Source organism: Papaver somniferum, unplaced genomic scaffold (assembly GCF_003573695.1).
Source record: "Papaver somniferum cultivar HN1 unplaced genomic scaffold, ASM357369v1 unplaced-scaffold_107, whole genome shotgun sequence".
NCBI classification, from domain to species: domain Eukaryota; kingdom Viridiplantae; phylum Streptophyta; class Magnoliopsida; order Ranunculales; family Papaveraceae; genus Papaver; species Papaver somniferum.
Window position 1 is genome coordinate 12,292,275 of NW_020619603.1, and position 23,520 is coordinate 12,315,794.

At 36.6% G+C, this 23,520-nt stretch overlaps 1 protein-coding gene and 1 long non-coding RNA gene across 5 annotated transcripts; both read right to left on the reverse strand.

The window, feature by feature from the left end:
• Window positions 1-799: 799 nt before the first annotated feature.
• On the reverse strand, window positions 800-4,331 carry LOC113327827. 3 transcript variants are annotated; one of them, XR_003349236.1, is made up of 7 exons: window positions 4,249-4,331; window positions 3,856-3,999; window positions 2,494-2,579; window positions 2,252-2,341; window positions 1,959-2,040; window positions 1,792-1,868; window positions 800-1,089 (listed from the first exon to the last, which is right to left on the reverse strand). It is a non-coding gene; the product is annotated as an uncharacterized LOC113327827 (long non-coding RNA). The 3 variants fall into 3 exon arrangements; XR_003349235.1 differs by lacking the exon at window positions 4,249-4,331 and having other exon boundaries at window positions 3,856-4,195; XR_003349237.1 differs by lacking the exons at window positions 800-1,089; window positions 4,249-4,331 and adding an exon at window positions 1,098-1,690 and having other exon boundaries at window positions 3,856-4,195.
• A 15,040-nt stretch (window positions 4,332-19,371) lies between these two features.
• LOC113328212 (glycine-rich cell wall structural protein-like) lies at window positions 19,372-20,833 on the reverse strand. Of its 2 annotated transcripts, XM_026575314.1 has the most exons (2): window positions 20,316-20,833; window positions 19,372-20,117 (listed from the first exon to the last, which is right to left on the reverse strand). In XM_026575314.1, the coding sequence occupies exons 1-2, from the start codon at window positions 20,824-20,826 to the stop codon at window positions 19,597-19,599; spliced, it is 1,032 nt and encodes a 343-aa protein (XP_026431099.1). In that variant the 5' UTR covers window positions 20,827-20,833; the 3' UTR covers window positions 19,372-19,596. The 2 variants fall into 2 exon arrangements, with proteins under 2 accessions (XP_026431099.1, XP_026431098.1); XM_026575313.1 differs by having other exon boundaries at window positions 19,372-20,833.
• Window positions 20,834-23,520: the final 2,687 nt, after the last annotated feature.

Consider the following 23,520-nt stretch of genomic DNA (forward strand, 5'->3'; position numbering starts at 1 on the left):
CAAGTTACATCCGAACATGAAATTGAAACAATTTATCCAGTGCCAACAGTACAATAAGAAGGACATGGTACCAAAAAAGGCAAAAAAGCCAACAAAGGAGGAGAAGGTGAAAAAAATGATATTGCTAAAAAAGCATCACATCTTGTTCCTGGTACCTTGAAGGTGCAGGATATTCCACCAGGCAAAATCCTTAGGCTACCGACGGATGGAGGAAAATTGCTATTTGGAGACAAAGACTCTTGGGCCAAAGAAATATACGAAACCGAGGTAATAATAATCGCATCTTTTTTATTAAGGTACTGTCTATGTGTTTTATCGTAATAGTTATATTAAAGGTTTTTGTATTTACTCTAAACATTTGTCGTGTGTTTAATAGCACTAGTACAAAAATGGCCTTAGATGACAGTTAAAAACTGTCACCAAAATACTTATATGACAGTTTCAAGAAATATTTGGACTGACGCCAAAGGCTCTGTTACGAAAGGTCTATAAGAAACTGGTATGAAATGATGGCTGTAAGGTAACAGTTTCTTCATAAAACTGTCATTGTTAACAACTTACGGTACCTTTTTTTTAAGAAAATTGTCATCAAAATCTTTGGGTTTTCACTAAGGTAATAATTTCTTCTCAAAACTGTCGTTGTTGACAAGTTACCATAACTTTTTCTGAATAAAAACTGTCACCGCAACTGTACTAAGGTAACATTTTCTTCATGAACCTGTCATGATAGATGAAATTTCCGCATATTATATGTACACATTACAGTTGTTTGTCGATACGCCGAGCGAGATAACTAATATCAGAATGGCATTAATTATAAAAAGATCTTCTATTGTTTACATTGATTTAATTAGTATTACAGAATCAGAAATTCTGAATCAAATGAGTTTAATACAAGTTAACTGGAAACAATTTCCGTACTTTGAAAAGCTAATGAATATTTACTTCTTTCATTTTTCATTTTCCAAATCTGGATGAACGCACGTATAATGTTATGCCACCAACTCTTGAACGTGATTTTTCCATTCTGTCGTTTATCCATTCTCTTTATACTTCCACGGTCTCTTCTTCATATTACTTGAACTTCCTCTGCAAAAATACAAAATAATTACCATGACGTACTCTAAAGCAACAACACGAGAAAAAAGAACACGCATCTTGTGGGAAAAAAGTAGCCTAAGATCAGAAGAAGAACAATTGACCAGAACCAATATCATCAACAAGTACTAGCAAATTAGCAGTAAACTAGAAAAGTAAAAAACTTGAAATTACTAATACACAACAAAACTTTAATTGCTTTCAAAATGTCTCAGAACATAACCCGTATTTTCTTTACAATATTACAATTACAGAGACGCATATTCTTGGTGGAACTGATGGCAGTAAGATCATAGTTTAAAACATAGAATAAACAAGTTATGATTCCAGTTTTGTGGTTTTTCGATGTGCATGACTCGGTTTTCCATTGAACAAGGGAGTGCTCATTGAGTGAATGGTTACAATTGTGCTTAGATGCATATTGTCCGATGATTTTTCGGGTTGATAAAAAAATACAAGAATAAAATCACAAGAATTGAAATATCACAAACTTCGAGTGAATTTTTCATTTACTCAATCTCATTCATATACCGATTGAACTGTTGAATCTCTCTTTTCAGTAAGGTAATATGCCGGCTACCTAAATTTGGGTCTGTACCAAAAAACCACGTAATCAACAATTTTAAAGCAATTGAAACCAGACCATTGTAAATACTCTCCTATGATTAAATATACAAGATATTGAAATCATACCGACATAGAAATGAGGTGTTCATTGATTCCCATCCCATCCATCCAAATTCTGAAAAATTTCCTTCTTGTACCCATTTCTAAATGCGTTTTTGTAAAGTTAAAAATGTTAAAACAATATAGAGACGAAGCGGAATAGTCTAAGGGAACTAAAGTAAGTTATGAATTACCTAACTTCACTTCTGAATCCCCTTAAAGAGAGATTTGAGAAATCCTCATGCCAATATTTGCAATTTCCCTATTCTCACAAATCTGTAATACCATCACCAAGAGAAACAAATGCATGGGGTTTTGAAATAAGTATTTAAAAGCTAATTTAGTTGGGTTCGCATATTTACCCTACGCAACAACTCAGCTATCATTATCAGTATATTTAAGGATGTCATTCATATAAGACGTGTTAAGTTAGGTCGTAGCAAAATACAACATTATCACAAGCTGGTACAGAAGATGGTGAAATTACCCAGTCAAAGAATAGGAAGGTGATGATGTTATTGGCTTTAACTTCTCTCTGCCGATAAAAGTTCGAATTCTTGGATGTTCATAGTTTTCCCTGCCAATGACGAAATCAAAGCTAGAATAAGTTTACGAATATTGTACAAAAATACTACATGGACTCAGGATTGCATTCCTCAGAAAATCAAGCTTAACTCTACAAAACCAAAAATTGCAAGTAAACAAAACATGAGGGGAGATCACTTGTACCTAAGTCGCATCTTATAATCAATACCTCAAACCGAGAATGATAAGATATAGTCTCTCCTCATCTGCAGACTTCTTGCAGAATACCTCTGCCAATAAGATTAACTGAGATTTTGGATTACAAATAAAATAATATATGTTCTTCAACAGATCCACATGGCATTGAGAAAAATAAATGCGTCTAAATCTAAATCCAAAGAATAAGATGAAAATACAAATCATTCAAACAAAACATAAAACCACCTTCATATGCACACAATCATATTTACAGATAAAATTCACATATGATTGTTGCCACACACCAAAAAAAAACATCAAAACGAACAATTAATAAAATAATAAGATATTACGAACCGCTTTGAAATTAAATCACTCTATCAGTTCTAGAAAGGATAAAAAAAAATAAAAAAAAAAACAAAAAAAAAGTCTAACTATTGTTTAAACTCAAGGAGAGGCCGAATGAATGGCTTATTCTCGACAGAACCTTTTGAAGCCCCGTTCAACACTTCCATTTATGGATCAACTCTAGCAAGAAAAAACCCATTTAATAGATTCAAAAGATATATCCAGGGACTGTAAAACACTACTTTATTGTTGTTAAAATGATAGAATAGATTTGTACACCCATCAAAGATCCAAACCAGATAATACTAAAAGCTCTTCCATTTTTCATAAATGCAGTATCAGACCTCTAAACATAACTTATGTATTTCTTGATGACAAGCTTGAAATCCTACCATATTAAACAAATTAATTTGTTGTGACTAAAAAAATATTCAGCACCTTTACCATTACAGACACTAACAAAAAAACCCATGATTATGCCGGCTGCTGCTTCAAAATTTCGATTCAAGCTTCTTCTTCGTTTTCTAAATACCGAAGCCTAATTTGTGATTCTGCACCTTTCCCATCACTGACACTAAACAAACCCGTGATTCTGTCAGTTGCTGCTTCAAAATTTGGATTCAAACTTCTTCTTCGTTTTCAAAATCTCAAAGCCTAATTTTTGATTCTTATTACTGTGAGAGAATAAAAACTCTGTTTCATTTAGGTACTTTCTTCTTCTTTTTAATCTTCTCATACCAATTTCTGAGTTTTCAATTGAGTGAGGGGTATTTTGGAGCTTGGATATTGTTAATTAGGGTGTGAGGTTCGATAAATTCCCATGTATAATGTATTGATTATGGAGAAAACTTAAATCTACTACTGGGAAAATCTATTCTAGGGATTAAGAATCTTAAATTGAATTCATAGGTTTGCTTAATTTGATGTTATTCGTAGTATTTCAATTAAATAAAAAGACTCAACATATCATAAACTAGAGATTTCACAAAAAAAGGAAAAAAATAAACTGAAAACCTATACCTTGTAAGAGATCTCAAATTTTAGGATCTTCCCGATCGCCGACTACCATCAAGAACCCAATCTTCGCGATCGTTGACCATAATTTCTCCTGAGAGAAAGAATCTGGTTTTCTACTAGGGATAAAGAGATTTAAATTTCAAATTCCTGTATACATGAAGAAAATGGAAAATATTTCAGAGCAAGCGAGATAGTGATTGAGAGATAAGGATGGATTGAAGCAAGAGATAAAACCCTAGATTGAAGTAATAAATCAAAACCCGAATTTTGCTAACAAAAAAAAACCATGGGAAGAGAGGAATGAGATCTGCTTGAACAAGAAGAATTCTCGGAAGATACTAAGGTTTACATTTAATGGGAAGACAGAGAGACGTATTTTGAGAAATTGAGTTCAACCTTCTTCTTCCGGGGTAATTACAACAAAAGGCGAAGAGGTCGAGAGAGACCCACTAACAAGTCCACTACTAATAGATACGAACGAGCTCAAACTGACACGATCGTGCGCTTGTGAATTCTTTATGGAGATTATAAAAATAGGTTACACTTTGATAACAGGTTTTTTATAGAACAGTTACGATAGATTGAGAACACTTTTACAAAAACTGTCGTTGTATATCTGTTCAGTAACAGTTGTTAAACGGTCACGATTTTTCCCCACTGTTGGACCCAAATTTAATAAAAAACTGTTACATATATCTGAAAGCCTATTCTTTGGTGACAGTTCATTCGTGAACTGTCATTGTTTCAGGTACTGAACTGTCACCAAAGCCCATATTTGTACTAGTGTAGTATCATCAAGATGCGGTTCGTCTACTCAAACCCGCCGCTGCACCAACAAAAATGCTTTATTTCCCTTTATCCGGTGAATGTGAAAGGTTCAAGAAAATTATAGCCAACTAGGGGTTATCTACTGCTGCCGAGAATTCAATGTTGGAACATGATCCTGTGGCAATATCGGCGTTTTCAGAGAGAACGTATCATGAGATTCGACACCTTCCATATGATGTTTATGGAGATGACGATTGCGATTTTAATGAACATATTCCAAGGCACCTTGGAAAAAGAACAAAAAGGAAGTTAAGTGATGAGCAAGTGGATCACGCGGCAATCACATATCTCCTTTGTGTATTGGGATGTGTCATTTTCCCCAATACTTCTGGCAACAGGATTGACGCCAACCTTCTCCAACTTTTGGATCCTCTCGATGAAGTCGGTGACTACTCTTGGGGGAAGTTATTCCTAGCATTCTTGATGGAAGAATTAAGAAAAGCGTCGAGGAGAGGAACTAGCTAAGTTGGGGGGAATGTGGCTCTATTGCAGGTTTTTTTTTTAACTCTATAAGTCCATTCATAGTTATTCGTTAAACAATACATATGATGCATATTATGAACTCCAAATGATTCATATTCGGTAGGAAGTACACAGTTTTAACTTCCGATTATAGTTTATTTGGAAACACAATACTTTCTTTTTGTTCCGATTATTTTGAATCAAAACTTGTTGTTGGGAAAATACTACCGATATATATACAAAAAAAATTGAGTTTACTGAACTCCAAATGATATATATTCGGTAGGAATTACACATTTTTTTACTTCCGAATGTATTTATTCGGAAACACGTTAATTAATTTTCCGTCCGATTATTTAGAATAGGTCTTTAATGTTTGGAAATTACTAACGAATATATAGGCCAAAAAACTAGAGTTTACTGAACTCCAAGTGAGGCATATTCGGTAGAAATTACATATTGTTAACCTCTGAATATGATGTATTCTGTAATTACAAACTTCCGAATATGTATATTCGGTTTCAATTTATGTACTTTTACCTCCGATTGTTTAAAATCCATTTCCTAATACTTAGTTTCTTATCTATATATGCATGGATCTATGATTACTTCCCTATCCTGAAGTTGGACGGAGAGAACCGGGAGTGGCGCAAAGGTAATCCCAGAGGAACAAAGTATATCTTCGAAGACAACCGTGCTAGGTCAAAGGAGCAGCAGTTGATTCTCATGAGGGAGATTTTGGACCGAATGAAGGCTTCATATGTATGCTTTGATCCATACAAGGAAGACCGCGCTAGTGGGCATATAAATGTTCGGTCGGACTTGTCCTTGTATTTTGGACCATTGTAGCATCCCACAGGATATGTGATGTACAACCCCTCTAGGGTGATGCGACAACACGGGTATGTACAACATCAACCTATGGATCAGTTCGGGGATTTCTAAAAATTGGAGCCGGAAAACTTCTCTTATGTTGGTGGAAATCTCACGATAGTTCACTCAGGCCCACCTAGTGTTCTTGAGAACTGAGATAAGATGACAAGTTTCATTATCAACATTGGTAGATCTGTCACCCGAGGATATGAAAATTCTCTAGGCTATATAAGTTGGTATAGCAAGGTTTCCCATCCGTTGGTTATCCGTGAAGTTAAATCAAAGACTACTTCGGCAGGGTCAAGTTATAATTGTATCATCAAAGAAAAACCAAATGGTTATGATAGATTGTTGCGTATTCTTATAACATTTTTCGTGTTATATTATGGTTATAAATCTTAGGTAATATCCGTTTGATGTTATGTTATTATGTATAAAAATAGGTGAATAGGTTCAAGAAAGTTTCCAACATGTTAACTGCAAGCATGAGGAGCGGAGATCCCGTGCCAGTGGAGAGGATAAAAGAGGCTAGAGACCTAGTTGATAATATGGATAATGAAGATTATGCAGCTCATTTTGGGGAGAAAGGAAAGAAGAAACATCCACCCAAGATGGCAGTATCAAAGACGGGTAAAAGAACTCGAGCTTCATCGAGTGCTGAAGATGCTCCAACTCGTGGTCTTGCAGGACTTGGAGGTAATCACGGTCGTAAAAAGTCAAGAAGACAAGGGAAGGAGAATAAATGAAAAAATTGTTTTTCATAGATGTGCAAACTTTTATTTCGTTTGGAAACTTCTTTGTTCAAACTTTTATGTTCTTTTTAAGGTTTGGATCAGATTTTAAGTTCTTAAATATACATTATAGTTTGTGAATGGTTAGTTTTATGGATTATGAATTGTGTATGAGTTTAATAATGATTTTCAAGGGACTATATATCATGAAATTGTTGGACTATATCTCCACTAACACAAATTCTTCCACCACCTCGGATTGACTTGCTTGAGAAGGCTCCGTAGAGACCTTTGGTTTCACTTTTCGTACGGTTGGTCCACGTTGATCCTTTTTTAGACGACCTCCTCTTTTAGGTTCCGGCTCATCTTGAAATTCGGCTTCTGAATGCTCGTGCCTACACAATATTCTTTTATTGGACAAATACTTCTTCAACTTTTTTCTTTGGACGGTCCTTGACACTTTGGTGTTGGGCCTAGCGGACCTCTTTTTCTTAAGAGGTTCATCAACCTCCCATAAACAAGGGTGAAGGGCTTATTCCAAATTGTGCATCAATATTTGCTTTTTGGTGCCATTTGATATAGCATAACGCTCGGCTATTCGTGCACACAATTCCGACTCAAAGAAAGACGGACCATCAACTACTGGGGTTCTTGGAGTGATATTTAATTGCTTCCAAAATGGATGAATATCATTGATGTCAATCACTTCAACATACCTACCCATCTTATGACGACACGGGAGTCCAATACCTATCATAATTTTGCAAACACAAACCATATTCTCGTCATCTTAAGCTTTATAAAGCTTCAATTATTTTATCATGTGATTTATTGTCCATCTTCAAACTTTATGAACAATGCCCTTTAGAAGCAATCTTTCCTTATCATGTTCCATTGGGAATTGGTGTACACTAAATTTCATACATTTCCTAATCTTTACGAGATCACGATTGGTGTATTCATGGATTGCTTCTTGGATCGACTCAACTCCATTTTGACTACCAAGTAGTATTTTCTTTAATCGTCCATGAGATGACTCTGCAATACTTGTCGCCTCGTTCTTGAAGTTACAATATTCATATGTCTATGCAAACACAAACCTCTCCTTAAGTGGTAATCATTGTGTTTTACAATACTCAACGGGTTTTGGGTAGTTCGTGCCATATTCATCCTCAAATTTCTTCAAGTTAGCTTCGTAAATTTTCTCGGTCATCGACCAAACGACCTTCTCCCATGCTTTCATGAACATATTCCAAATCATTCCATCTTCCTTCCACTTTTCTTCAAATAACCTTTTCTCTTCCTCTCGTTCTTCAACGGTTAATTTACTAATGCGCTCATCCTATTCCTTTGACCTCTTGGTACCCTTCCTTGTTGTTTTTTTGCTTGGAAATGATGATGGCAATTGGATTTGAGGTTGCATTGAATGTAGGGGTGGGACTTGGGTTGGGTCAACCCACCCATCCCATGCCCAACCCGAACGTTGGGAGGGCATGGGCAATGTGTTTTAACAGTTTGGGCAAGCTCGGGTACAATTTTAATAAACCCGAGTTAAACCTGGGCAAGCACAGGCACAAATATTTCTAACCCGAGCAACCCACCCAACCAGAGAAACTATAATATAATTATATAAACTATTTTTATAATTGGTAATTTTATCTATTAAGAGCAATTTTAGCTATTATCTTAAAACCTAATAATGAAAATATAAATCATATCTATCTCATTATTAATTCAATACCAAAAAAACTTATATTGTTGTCAATAATCATAAGTTATTTGGAAATTTATGCTAAATACAATAATTAAATCTTATAATTACTGAATGTTTTGATAATATTTCTTTAAAAAACTAACATAGAATATACTGAGTTGAGTGCTACTGTACACAAAAAGTGAAAATAAAAACATCGTTGGTGCATAGTTAAGTGAACCCCTGCAACTATCCACAATTTTTGTGTTGTAAAGTATTAGCATGGGTCAACCTGAGGAACCCAAGGAACCTGAGGAATATAACTTGGGCGGGACTTGGGAAACACCTCCACGGGGTCCACGGGTTTCATGGAAAATCTGGGCAAAGGATTTGTACCTCGGGTATGCCTCGGCCAAGCCTTCCAACCCGACCAACCAACCCAAGTCCCATCTTTAATTGAATGTGCCACGTACATTGCAAGTTTCGGGCTTCCGGAAACACTACCACTATTGCATGTACTAAGGCTTGATCGTTATCCGTTACAATAATCCTTGTAAAATTATCACCGTTATAAATGGACCTCAACGTCTCCAACATCCAAATGAAACTCTTGTTGTTCTCATGATCCATTAAACCCCATGCAATCGTAAACGTGTTTTTGTCCGAAGTGTAGCAAGCAATGTTCAACAACGACATGTTATATTTGTTTGTCTAGTAAGTGGCATCTATCAACAAAATTTGATGAAAGCATTGAGCCAGTTGGATCATTTCGGTATGTGCCAAGAAAATACGAACCACTTTACCATCCTTTTCTGCTCTTCTCAACGTGTAGTCGTGTAACTCCGCTAACCATTCTGATTGTTGCATGACCGATCTACCATACCATTATGTCCTTTTGATCGTATCTAGGGCCGACTTAATTGTAGACAAAGAAGACAAGTTGTCGGGGCCGTCCGCCTTTGTTTTACTTAAGATCGCACTCGGTTTTTGAATCCACATTGACTTCACCGTCTCCATTTCTTTTGGTTTTAGCTTGGCAACCATTACATGTACAATTAGAGTATCCGGATCATCGTGGTTGTGACAACCATTATCAACTTTAAACCTTTTCCACTCTTTACCTTCCTTACCTTCGGGATTATAGAAGACAATTTTAAACGGGCATCCTATTTTATTTGAATTGCTTCGATATTTCCTATGCGTATCTTCCTTACGTACTTACTATTATTTCCCTCTTGACTCTTTCGATCCCCACCTCGCTCACAAATCATTTCAAACCGAGTTTCACCCACATGATTGTTTTGAACTACAACGCACATGGTCTCTTTTGCCTTGTCCATAAGCCATTCATTTGCCTCCTCCGTACTTCCAAATGACTACACGCGCATATAGCAAAACAAATATCATAAGTATAAGCATTTAACATACATATTTGAATAAGTAAATAAATAATAGTAATGGGTATACCAAACAATTTGGATAGCGTAGGGAAGTATCTGGCCTCAAATGGAAATCATCCACAACCGCAACAACGACCTGCAAAATGAAGCTACATGTTTTACTATAACAATCAGAAGACATGCAGTAAGTTTTCCAACCGATTGTCCTATAATCGGTAGAATACTGTGTGCTCAAAACTACCGAATTCAATAGAAATATTTAGACAGTCTCCTGAGTACAAAAAAAAAATAATCAGAAGATATATATATGGTAATACTTCCGAATACAAACAATCGGGAGATAAAGTAATTAATATTCTTTCGTTTTTCAAAGAAGAATTTTTTTTTTACAAGTTTGCGAAAATTTTATTATGGGGGCATTCGGTATAAAATATACTCTACATAACTACCGAATGTAGATATTTTTTCAAAGAAGAATTACAATTTTTACAAGTTTGTGATAATTTTGTTTTCTTAGTTTCAGTACTATGTAAAAGAAAAAGTTTTCTCAATTTGGCCTTTTGGTTTCTGATTTGTGTTATTAGGATCTATGGAGTATTTTCCTTCGGATACCGTACTAGAAATCCTTTATCGGGTTCCAGCTGAATCTGTTTTAGAGTGAAAATTAGGATAGGATTAGCATTGATGAGAAATACATTTTCAACCAAAATCTGAAGAGGGTCTATCATCCTCCTATGCACGATCAATATGTATCTGAGCACATAGTTGGCTCCTGCAACGGTTTGGTTTGTGCACTTCAACACCACCCTTTAGTTTTGGATCCCATTTGTAGGATCAGAATCTCGCAACAATTATGTCTCAGCGAAATTATCAATGGTATTGCACAATAGCGTCGCAGAACAATTTCAGAAAGACGTCAGCAAGGATCATGAGAAAGATGTGATAGTCTTGCGAAGATTAGAGAGCTTGCGAAATTAACATTTGTAAAGTTGCGAGAATGTCGCAAACCATATCCAAAAATAAAGGACAGATTAGCTGTCATCCACTATGTATTTCCTTATAAATAGTCATTCGAGTTGTAAAGGAGGGAGAGATCTTTTTTGAGTAAGAAACAAGTAAATAGGAGAGAGAACATTCAAAAAAATTAAGAGTTCATTCTTGATTTCTTTATCTTTATCTTTCTTGATTTCTTTATCTTTCTTGTAAGAACATTCAAAAATTAATCAATAAAATTAAGAGTGTAAACCTAAAAATGAGTTGATCAACAATGAAATCATATGAGGGGTGTAGTGTAGGATTTCCTGCAACTACATAATGGCGCTAGAAACAGGGACGAGTTGAAGATTATTCTAGAGAATAATAGTCGCACCGCTGGATATAACCAGGTGCGTGATGTATTTATTGCTTAATGTATTTGATTACGTCTTGTGCTGATATTAAGAATGTCGTGTCGAAAACAATTATGCCAGTTGATGAATGAGGAAGAATTGACAATTGTGAGATTAGTATAGATTGTATTTAAAGGAGTATTCTTTGTTTGGATTAATGAAAGAAATGCAAACTCTGCTACAGAGTGTTTCACTTACGTTAGAAATGAATACTATACAGGCCATCTCTTATTGTGAGTTAGAACAGAAATTTCAGTTGCACTTGCAAAATTAAGCAATTGTTGTTATTGTATCTGTCTAACATTGTTTATTTGAATGATGCAGGTACTGCTATTAGTTGCAGCTGCAGTTGTTGGATCTGGTGGCAGTAATGTAGTTAATGGGTAGTGGTGGTGTTGTTTTGATGATGGAGAAACTGGTTCTAGTGAAGTGTCAGGTGGACTGGTTGGTATTGCAATGGAATGATGCAGGAGATGACATTACAGATGTGCAGGTGATGGCAATTGTGGTTGGCATGAGGCAGAGCTGAAGGATCTGCAATGTTTCACGCACTCTGTTTTTTGCTCTGTTTCACGCACTCTGTTTTTTGCTCTGTTTCACGCACTCTGTTTTGCTCTGTTTCACGCACTCTGTTTCACACACTCTGTTTTTTGCTCTGTTTTAATTCGTAAAACAGAGCAATTAAGTACTCTGTTTTTTTTACTCTGTTTTTATTTGATCTGCAATGAAATACTCTGTTTTTATTTGATTACTTTGTTCTTCTTCAGTCCAGTAGCTATTTGAAGAAGATAGGGACATATTTTTATCTTCAAGTTAATAAATAAAAAAGATTCTGGGTCAAATATCCATTTTGGCTAAATGAACAGTATTTTTCTGTTTTTTGGCTATATGAACAGTATCTAAACCTAAGAATATATTTCACCCAGGATTTGTTACAATTGGTCTTTTTGACCATTTTTGTGTATTTTGTAGTGAAATTTCAGCAAATCATTTGCGATTAATGTAGTGTTGTATATGGGTTTTGTAGGCACAAATAAACAACCACAATTCTAGTTTGTAGGCTGCTAAATTATTCAGCATTTTTATGTTATCTTCGGCCACCCTTGACATTACCATGCATGAAGTTAACAAAGTTTGCGACCATCAAGGATGAATTACATTTATCACTTCATCCTTTACCCCAGTTAACGAATTAGCCTATGCAGTTGCACGGGTTTACAGAACTTGCTCAGATATATTATTATGGGAGGTGAAGAGAAGGTAATGGTAGTGCAAATCATACTATAATAAAGTTTCCCCCGCGCACTGAACTTGTCTTCGACTAATCCTTAATGTTAGGCAGTTTATTAGGTCCTGTTTGGTTTAGTTTTCAAAAACAGTTTTTTGTTTTCAAAAACAGAGAAAAAAAAAACATGAGAAAACGCGTTTGGTATGGACATTTTCAGAAAATGTTTTCTATCTGTTTTATATTTTTGAAAACAAAAAAATGGAAACAACAAATTATTGTTTTTTGTGTTTTCTCTTTTTTCTTTTCTTTGTTCGTTTTTCATTTTCAGAACAAAGTAAGAGATCGGGGGAATGATCACAAGTGAGTCACGGCTAATATCACTGTCCGTTAAACGAATCTTTACATTTGTTCCGCTTTAGTTGATTTTTCTTGTTTTCAAAAACAGTTTACCAAATAATTTTTAGAAAATGAAAACAAGGAAAAAATGATATGTTTTTAAAATAGTGGAAAACTATTTTTGAAAAATGTACCAAACATGCTCTTAGTTTTTGGATATGGGAATTGGTTGAACCATGGAAGTTAGTTTCCGAAAAATCCGTTTGTACGTCAATTTGTTACAAATCTCGTGGGGGCATCATTTGTTTTTCAAATCTCGTGGGGGCATCATTATGTAGGGATTTTCATTTTTTCAAAAACATTTGGGTCACTGGCCTCACTGTGGATTCGCCCTTGGACTGAGGTGCATATTAGCAAAGTTAGTCACCCAATGAGTGTCTTACGAACTAATTTGACTCTAAAATAGATTCAGCCGGAACCCTAACAAGGATATCTTGTACGATATCTGCGGGAAGAGACTCCATAGATGATGGTTGAGCTAATGACAAAAAACAAAAACCAAAAAGTAAGAAAATCTCGCTAGTTATTAAAAATCAAAAAACTTAGGTGGATATCACTTATAGGCTTGAAATGATTCCTAAAACAAAGCGACAATGACGATATTGTAACGGTCTCGTTCGTCGTAATGGCTGTTAATCATGGTCTTGCCGACCACTCTATATTGAAACTATGCAGAAATTAATAGGTTTAAATAGATAACAAGCCATTGACAAGATGCTTGTCGTGGAGGTTTTTGGTCTTCACAAATTTGGTTGTCAAATCAAACACGAAGATACATCGACTAAAAGCTCAAAATATTACTAAACGGTGTAATTCCAGGGCGAGATGGAATGAATTTAGGGATGGCCATTTACCCCACCCAAACCCATCCCCGTGGGTATGCGTCCCTATTAGGTAGGGTTTACCCGTACAATACGGGTTGGGATTGGGTATGGGTAATACCCGAAATTAGTGAAGCGGGGATGGGGCGGGGATGGGATTCTAGGTCCCGCCCCATATCCGTCCCGTACGTTCCCATTTTAAGATTTTATATTTTTATTAATTATTTATATTATATTTAAACTAAGATATTATATTATATTAGATTATAAAAGAAAAGGTAAAAGTATAAGATATCATTAATTATTTATACGGAAAATGGGTCATTTGTCCAAATATTTTTAAATCACGGTTCAAATGGACGAGTAAAAAATAGTTTGGGTGAAATGACAAAAAAAAAATAGTAAGGATGAAACTGGTTTCATCATAGCTTAAATTTAAAAAATAGCAAGGATGAAACTGGATACATCCTGTGTAAATTAAAAATAAGAAAAAATATTTGAAAATGGGCACGATGAAACTGGTTACATTCTGCCTATTTTTACATTTTTGTCCATTTAAACAGTATCAAAATCTAACTGTCCATTTCACCCAAGAATTGTTGATTTTGGTCTTTTTAACCAATTTTGTGTTATTTATATTATATTTAAACTAAGAAATTATATTATATTATATTATATTATAAAAGAAAAGGTAAAAGTATAAAATATCATTAATTATTTATATTATATTTAAACTAAGAAATTATATTATATTATATTATAAAAGGTTTTAGATGAAATTGATTGAGTTTTATTTTCCACAAATTTATGGTCAAGCTTTTTCAAAAATCGAAATTGATCGAGTACGCGATTTATGCGTTGATTTGGCGATGGAGTATGAACTGAAAGTAAAATTTGCTGAAACATCTGTTAGTCAAAATGATTTGTCTTTCACTTCAAAGATGCATGGTTTTAACGATGACGTAGATCCTTTGGAAAAGCTTGATATGTTTGTGTCTAATACTGCTCCTACTAGTACTGTTAAGTCAGAATTAACCAATTACTTAGAAGATCTTTTACCTAGGATTGGTAATTTTGACATACTAGCATGGTGGAAGACAAATGAGATTAAATATCCAGTCTTGCAGTGTATGGCTAGAGATATTTTAGCGATTCCAGTTTCAACGGTAGCTTCCGAATCAGCTTTTAGTACCGGAGGTAGATTTGTGAGTGTCCAACGTAATAGACTTCATCCAAAAACGTTGGAAGCTTTGATGTGCGCTCAAGACTGGCTATTGGATATGCTGAATGGTAATGAAATTCTCTTTTTATTGAAATGTTTTTTTTTTACATTTAATACATCATTATGGTTATATGATACACTTTCTTATTTTGGCTAGGTGGATCAAAATTCGATGGTGAAACATTTTGGGAAGAAACTGAAGCAGACGATGAGGTGATCAACATGGAGGAAGATACTTGATAAGAAATAATTAAGAACTAAAATGAGTGACGCTCGTTTATAGACCAATTTGTTTTTCTTTACTTGTTTTACGGTGAATTTATGAGTTTGAAATTTAAAATTATTATTATTATTATTGGTTGAACTTAGGTATTGATTATTAAATTAACTCATCATATTTGAGCTTAATGTTATGGGTAACCCGTAAAAAACCCGCCACGTACGGGTATTTCCCATACCCGCCCCCTTCCCAGATCAAGCGGGTAATGGGGAGGGTGTAGGTTTTTTTTTGAACGGGGCAGTGACTGGGATACAAGATCCCCGCCCCATGACCATCCCTAGATGAATTGTTGATTGGGTTCTTTAACAGACAGGGTAAGCGTGTGGATGCATTTACTCTCGGCCAAGAAAGGGGGTATGGGTATAACAATTTCATGTCAACTAAATATTATAAGAGCAAGTCTTATGGTGGAATCCAACCTATTCCAAGTGTGGAAAAATCATGGAATGCCAAGTCTAGTGGCTTCCAAGTTGGGGCTTTCCACAAAAAATCCAAGAAGGGTTCCATGGTTTGGTGGAAGGGTTTGTGGAATCCATCTAAACGCCAATAAGAATAGCGCTAAACGCAAATAAGATTGACACTAAAAAAACGCCATTAAGAATTGCCTTTTTTTTTATCCGTAGATTTAAAATGAGTAGTTGAAATCTAACGGCTGAAAAAAAGCTCCATTCTTAATTGCGTTTTTTTAGCTCCATTCTTAATTGCGTTTTTTTAGCTCCATTAAGAATAACGTTTCTACTATTCCACCATTACACTTGCGCTTCCATCCACAGTTCCAAGTGCTGAGACGGCGTGGAAGATGGAAGATGGATGGAATCCACCATTAAACTTGCTCTAACTAACATAACTAACAGCTAGGGATACCATTAGTATCTTTAGGGGTATACAAAGGAACACCCTTCCGGAGTATTAAACAGTCGTCTCCAAGAAAAACAAATGAGTTAGTGAAGGACAGCTAGGCTTTCCCTTGATTCCCATATTCCAGACCCTTGCTTTTTACAGACAATAAATAGGGGATAAGGGGTCTCTACTCTCCCGCCTCCTTCCAAAAATAAAAACATCCCCTAAATATACATTGTTCAATTACAACCGACTTTTAATCCCTCGACTCCAAAAAGGAGTACACTAAAGAATATCATAAAAAAGAGAAAATCCCCAAAATCAAGTTTAGCCCTAGCTTTTCCCGCTTCTGTAGATCTGATTGTCGAATGTTACTGCAATTTCCCATAATGAAACACAGCAGTCCAACATCATCCCCGTAACTTTCATTTTTATCCTCAGAATTTGTTTCATGTAATACCAATTCTATTTCCCTTTGTTTTGTCTGTCTGTTATTGGAATTTAGTTTTTTTTTTTTATCTTAATTGCCAGCTAGATGTTTTGATTTCCTAAATTAGTCTCAGTACTTACGGGATTATTCTTTATCTAACTATCTAGTTTTTTTGTTGTTAGGATCTATGGAGTCTCTTCCTTCGGATATCGTACTAAAAATCGTTTCTAGGGTTCCAGCTGAATCTGTTTTAGAGTGCAAATTAGTTTGTAAGAAGTGGGTAACTCTCATCTGCGGAAGCAACTTTGCTAATATGCACCTCACTCGCCAGCTTAACCATCTCCATGATGGCGACGACGGCAATGACAATCTAGCTGCCAAGGTGGAGCCATGTCTCTTTTTTGCTTGTCGCATCATCGATCACCACGGCGAGTTCAGAACTTTACTTTTCCATGGAGGACAAGTAAGTGATAGCATTAGTAGCATTGATGAGAAATACATTTACAATCAAAGTCTGAAAAGGATATATCATCCTCCTATGCATGAAAAGGGTATGTTTCATCACTTAGTAGGCTCCTGCAACGGTTTGGTTTGTGCATTTCAACTCCACAATTTTATCCTAGATCCTACTTATATTTGTAATCCCCTTACTAGAGAATATGTTTATCTTCCTCAACTAGTTGTAAAGAAAGAAGACGTTGATCCTGAGCTTATAGAGGAAGATCCGGAGCTTATAGTGGAAGGAGAGGTTGATATGTGTGACCGCATAGCATGTGGATTTGGGTATGTCAGGTCTACTAATGAGTACAAGGTTGTTAGAATCCTTTACCTCTATGATGAGGTAGGAAATGTCGAAGTATACACACTTGGAAGTGGTTGTGGGTGGAGAGCCATAGGTAGCGTTCCCTATGAAATGGCGACGATAAGTGGGGTCTGGGTACCTATGCCAATGATGCTATTTATTGGACTTCGTACAACTTTGTTGTGGGGTTTGATTTGGCTAATGAGGAATTTCGATTGCCGGCTGTCCCTCCTTGTATGCACAATCGACGGAATGATGATATATGTAAGTTTGTGGCACTGGGAAAGCATTTGTGTCTTTATATAGATGATGAATTTAGTGTGCAAATCTGGTCCTTGAAGAAAAGTATCGACTCCAAGGAGACCTGGTGCAAGGAGTTTGATATAAATTTCGAAGCCATAGTAGGTACTCATAATAGGATGTTGCAGCCTATTTTACTTACAAAAAACGGAGAAATCATATGCTTATATGCTGAATCTGTGCTGTATACTTATGACACGAAAACAACAATTTTGAAGATGATTTCCAACGAAGCATCACCTGATAATTTCTATGCTGTCGCAGCAATTGCTCATGTAAATACCTTTGCATCTTTGGAAGCTATAGGAGAAAAATCAAAGAGATACACATCTCGTCCGCGGGGTGTCCGTTCTCCGTTGGATGATGATGTTATTGATGAGTTAGACAGTGTTGTTCTGGGTGAGGAAATTGATACTACACGTTTCAGGCTCAGGTGATCCTTTCAAGGATAATTTATGTTGGCCGATATCTTTGAAATTAGTCAGGTACATGACGTCTCTTTGATTGCTATGCCATGTGATAATGAAGAATGACCTGAAAGCTGGTACTTCAGAATTTGCTGTCCTGTCTATGGTATGTTTTAGTTTATGTATTGTGTGAGTCTGATCGGATGTAATTGCACCAAAAAAGTTGACAAAATTTGTAGTTTCCTAATCCAGATTAGGCAATGGCCACGGCAAGGTTAGTCTAGTACATATGATTTTCTGTTTCTTGACAAGTTTCCTAATTTAATTCTAGTTCGAGTATTAAAAGGAAACGGAGCAATACTTATTTATATCCCTTGCTATAAAATAAAAATTCTGTCTTATAATTTCTATCATGCGTGTGTGTGTAAACTGCAAGATAAGTAAAAGAAGAAGAAAGGAGGGCAGTGAACTGTGTGAATCGCCATAGGCGTTAGGGTTTTCTAAAGCTGAAAGATGTTGATCATGGAGGAAAGTGACATGATCAATTGTCTTCTCGTTGTTGCATTCTATTTTTATGTTCTTCTTTTGTATATCAGCATCACGAGATTAGTAAAATATCTTCTTCCGAGAAGCAGTCGTGGTGGCGGTGATGGTAATGGTTTTAGTATCTGCAATGACGATGTGCGTATTGATGCAAACGGGAATGAATATAAAATAACAAGAATTCGCGCCGATGGTAGATGCCTGTTCAGAGCTTTAGTTCATGCAGCTTGCTCGAGAAGTGGCCAAGTTGTACCAGATGACACTCGAGAAGGTGAACTTGCGGATGATTTAAGAGCACGGGTTATAGACGAGCTAGTGAGGAGGAAAGATGAATTTCATCAATGGGACCTCGGCGATTTCGATGTATATGTGGAACGTATGAAGAAACCTATTGTATGGGCTGGAGAACCTGAATTGCTCATGGCCTCATATGTTCTTCAGACACCGATATCTGTGTTCGTAATCGAAAGCAGCTCAGGTAATTTGAGAAACATAACAAAATACGGTCAAGAGTACGAAGAGAATGACGCACCTATTAAGTTGTTGTTTCTAAATTATGGTCACTACGATTTGCTAGAACAATTTGTTTGAGACTTGGGTTGTCAGAAATTTGAGAGCGAAGAAAGGGAAGAAATTTTAATGTTCGGTGATTGTGCTGCCTCTTTGGAAGAAGTTGTTTCGTCTTAGGTGATGAAATCCAACAGTATTTCAGGCGAAGTAGCATAGGCCAAGAAACAAACTAAGCATCTGGATAAATCAGGCGCATCAACCTGAAAGCTGGTATTTCAGGCGACCATGCCATGATTATCCGACTCTATGGCAAAAAAAAAAAAAAAAATTTGTATTATTTCTCAATATTTTTGTTTCTCTTCAAGTAGATAATAGTTCTTAAATGATTAACATCCATTAATTCGGTACAGTTTACTGAAATTTCATTAAATAATGATAATTTAGAATTTCATAAATAACTGGTAACAAACATCAAGCAAATCGAAAACACTCATTCAGTCTATCTGACAGAGGCTTTGGAAAAACAAATAAATTCAAGATTGCATGGGAACATTTTCACCATGCAAATTGGGCAGACAAGTGAACTCAATTTAGTGATGGCCGATTCCTCCAATGCCTCCACCACCGAAACCTCCACCTCCACCTCCGCCGCCACCGCCTCCACCACCACCTCCGTATCCACCACCGAACCCACCTCCGGATCCTCCACCTATTCCAGAACCAATGCCGCCTCCTTTGCCAAATCCACCGCCAACACCACCGCCTTTGCCAAATCCTCCACCAATACCGAATCCTTTGCCAATTCCTCCACCGATGCCGAATCCTTTACCAATTCCTCCACCGACTCCACCTCCTTTACCGTAACCGCCACCACCACCGATCCCAATGCCCTTACCAATTCCACCTCCTACACCAACACCTTTACCAATTCCGCCTCCAAGGCCACCACCTTTACCGTAACCACCGCCAATACCAACACCTTTACCGATTCCACCACCCAAGCCACCACCTTTTCCAATTCCTCCACCTAAACCTTTACCAATTCCACCACCTTTACCATACCCTCCTCCAATTCCAGCACCCTTGCCAATTCCTCCACCTAAACCCTTACCAATTCCACCACCTTTACCATACCCGCCTCCAATTCCAGCACCCTTACCAATTCCACCGCCTAAACCCTTACCAATTCCACCACCTTTACCATATCCGCCTCCAATTCCACCACCCAAACCTTTACCAATTCCACCACCTTTACCATACCCGCCTCCAATTCCAGCACCCTTGCCAATTCCTCCACCTAAACCCTTACCAATTCCATGACCAATTCCACCACCTAAACCTTTACCGATTCCTCCACCAATTCCACCACCTTTGCCATAACCTCCGCCAAGTCCACCACCTTTACCATACCCTCCTCCAATCCCAACACCCTTGCCAATGCCTCCACCAAGTCCACCGCCTTTACCATACCCGCCTCCAATCCCAACACCCTTGCCAATGCCTCCACCAATAGCTCCACCTTTACCAAACCCTATTCCCTTACCAAATCCTCCACCAATACCTCCTCCACCTCCAGCGCCAAAACCACCTCCATATCCAAAGCCCCCACCCTTGTGAAATAAAAACTTTTCATCACCATTTTCATTTTTCTTCGAGCTCACAGCAGCATCTCTAGCAACAACACTCGCAACAAAAGCATTAAAACAAATCAAACTTGACAAGAAAACTACGAGACCAACAAGATTACTCCTCCCACTTTTCATGGTTGCAAGATTATTTTTTTTTGTTGTGAATGTACTGGTGTATTTACAATGCAGCATTTGGGGGATAATATATAGAGCTAACTAAAGTACGTACCTGGCGTTGTAATAAATGTTCTCATCAACTACCATCTAACTTGCAGAGTAAAGACGCAACAGTACCACCACCACCACCCACATAAAAATATTGAAGCATTTATCATCATGACTCGACTTCTCGATCAATGTGGTTGGATAATATTGATTGCATTGTACATATGCATATTGTATCTATCAACCACCACGTTCACATTGGTAGATGTGTAGATATGTAGTGAGATCAAAGTTCAATCCGTGAATATTCATAAATGGAGTTACTATACTTGTACATATGTGCCAAACTAAGGAAATTGGCTCATGTACATGTATGACCAAAGTGTATCATTATGCACTCTGAACCTGGTCAGGTTGTGTAGGTGATGTTGGGTGATTGGTGTTGCCACCCGCGAAATAGGGAAAATTTAAGTTTTATGCGAAAATGGGTTTTAGGGTATTTTGAGAGCCAGTTAATAAGTGAAGTCAAGTAGTCAGATTAACCACACTTTTCCCTACCCGGTTCTAGTGCTGGTTTCTGCAATGACCAATGGATAAATAATGAAAGATTAGTAACTCTCATAAAGAATGTAATTTCATGAGTTTACACTTAAACACAAGTAGATTCATTTTTGGAGCTACCCATGAGAATGTACAATTTTCTTTTGCCGAACTTTAATGAACAAAAACAGTACTCCAACTAAATCCCAATTTAAAAACCAACCAAACTTAATGAGAGCAACATTAAAAAAATGCTGGTTTTGTGGGGCTCTAGCAAAACCCACCACCAGCTAATTAATCTTTCCATGTGATCGAGCAAATGAGGTGGTGGTGGATGAGAGCTACACCAAAAGATGGTGGTGGGACTCTATCAAACTAGTTTATAACCTAATCTACCAAATTGCATGTGATTTTGGTAGCTGGAAATTTAATGCTATGAACAAGTTTCAATCTTCTTCTCTTTTTTGTTGCATTCTTCAAAAACCGAAATAGTTTGACGCAACATTCTGTCTGGTAAGATGTTGAATTTAGTGCTTGATTTTGATGATTCTTCTGCAGTGGTTCGATTTTTAGAAACCTACGGGTGGTGGGTAACGTTGGATAGAATACGCCAACTGTTTGCATTTATTTTTACCTGACAACCACTCAAGGATCAATTAAGATTAGGACAATTTGGTGATAGCAGAGTGCCAGTTGATTTCAATGCTGGTTGCAATCAAGCTGGGGTGGCAGTAGTGAGCTGCATACTGAGACCCAAAATTCCAACTCTAGTTGAATATTTTGCAGTGGCAATGATGAACGAATATCTTGTTCATTGGTCATTGGTGTCGTATGACCAGGGCATGTAATAAAAAATTATAAAGAAATGAATGAGGAGGAGATCATTCAAGTTTTAATGGGCTGAAATGTCCACTGGAAGCCCAAAACTTAGATTGGCAATTCTTTCAAACTGAATGCGAAAATCTATACGGTGTCGGTAGATGAGTGACGCATAGGTGTCATTCGATCCTAGTTGCATTAGTCGAACCAGCAACACACAAAAGGGAGCTCCCATGAGTAATATACGTGGTAGAGTCTTCAACTGGAACGGAAACTAGGTATGGCTTATCCACTAAAACCTTACGAGGTCGTACCGGTTCAAGTTTGTTATTTGTACATGCGAGGCTTTGGGACGTACTCCCTCAGTACCTATTATATAGGCGGAATTTTAGATTTTGCTTGTACCTATTAGATAGGCGGAATTTTATTTCCAAGATAAATTTTCCTACATATACTCTTATTTATGTTACATAGGTAATTATATTGAAAATAAGACAAAGGATAAGACAAGAAAAAACATGCAAAATTATGAATTCCAAGTAGTTTCCTTAATCTAAGAGAATAGTCTCTCACCGTCTATATATGTGGTACGGAGGGAGTATAAAATTGTTCCTTGGAGGCGCCTAATTTCGGTTGGAAAATTTGAGCGAAGCCAAATCTTTTTCTGTTTTTCTAGATCGATCAAAATTTGATACATTAAACAAAAATTCCACCAAATTACACCCAAAGGGCCACCCTGAACAGAGAAGAGGTAACCACACAACAAATCTCCCATATTATAGGCAGTCATTTACACAACAGAACACAATTTTCGTTTTGATTCGTATATAAATCATTAAAGAAATGTTACATATCCCTCACAAGAAAACCCACAAACTTTCATGAATTATAAAAGAAATACCCATCAAATATTTGATGGCCCAAATTGGAATACCCATGGAAATGTAACAGAACACAAATCTAACAATACAATGCAACTAGGAGGGGAACTTGAGGCACCCCAAAATCGAAGATGATGCTAATGCACCATTGACCCAAATATGGATTCTTGAGTATACTTCAAAGATCACGACGCCCCTGATACGGTTTCTCAAAATAAAGAATAGATTTTAAGGAAGAAAAAACAGATCTTCACCATCACCATCGCTTCTCTTAACATCTAAACAAAGGTAATTTCTTTTATTTTTGGTCGTCGGCGATCTGTTGAGTTACTTGGGTAGATGTACCACGTAGGGTAATTTTGTCCGAGTTGAAATAATGTACTGGATAGGTCCTAGTTAATGAGTCAACTTTTAGCTCTCCCTCTAACAAAATTCAAATTAAAAGCGAGTCACTCGGCTTAGCTTAACTGGATTCTGAACA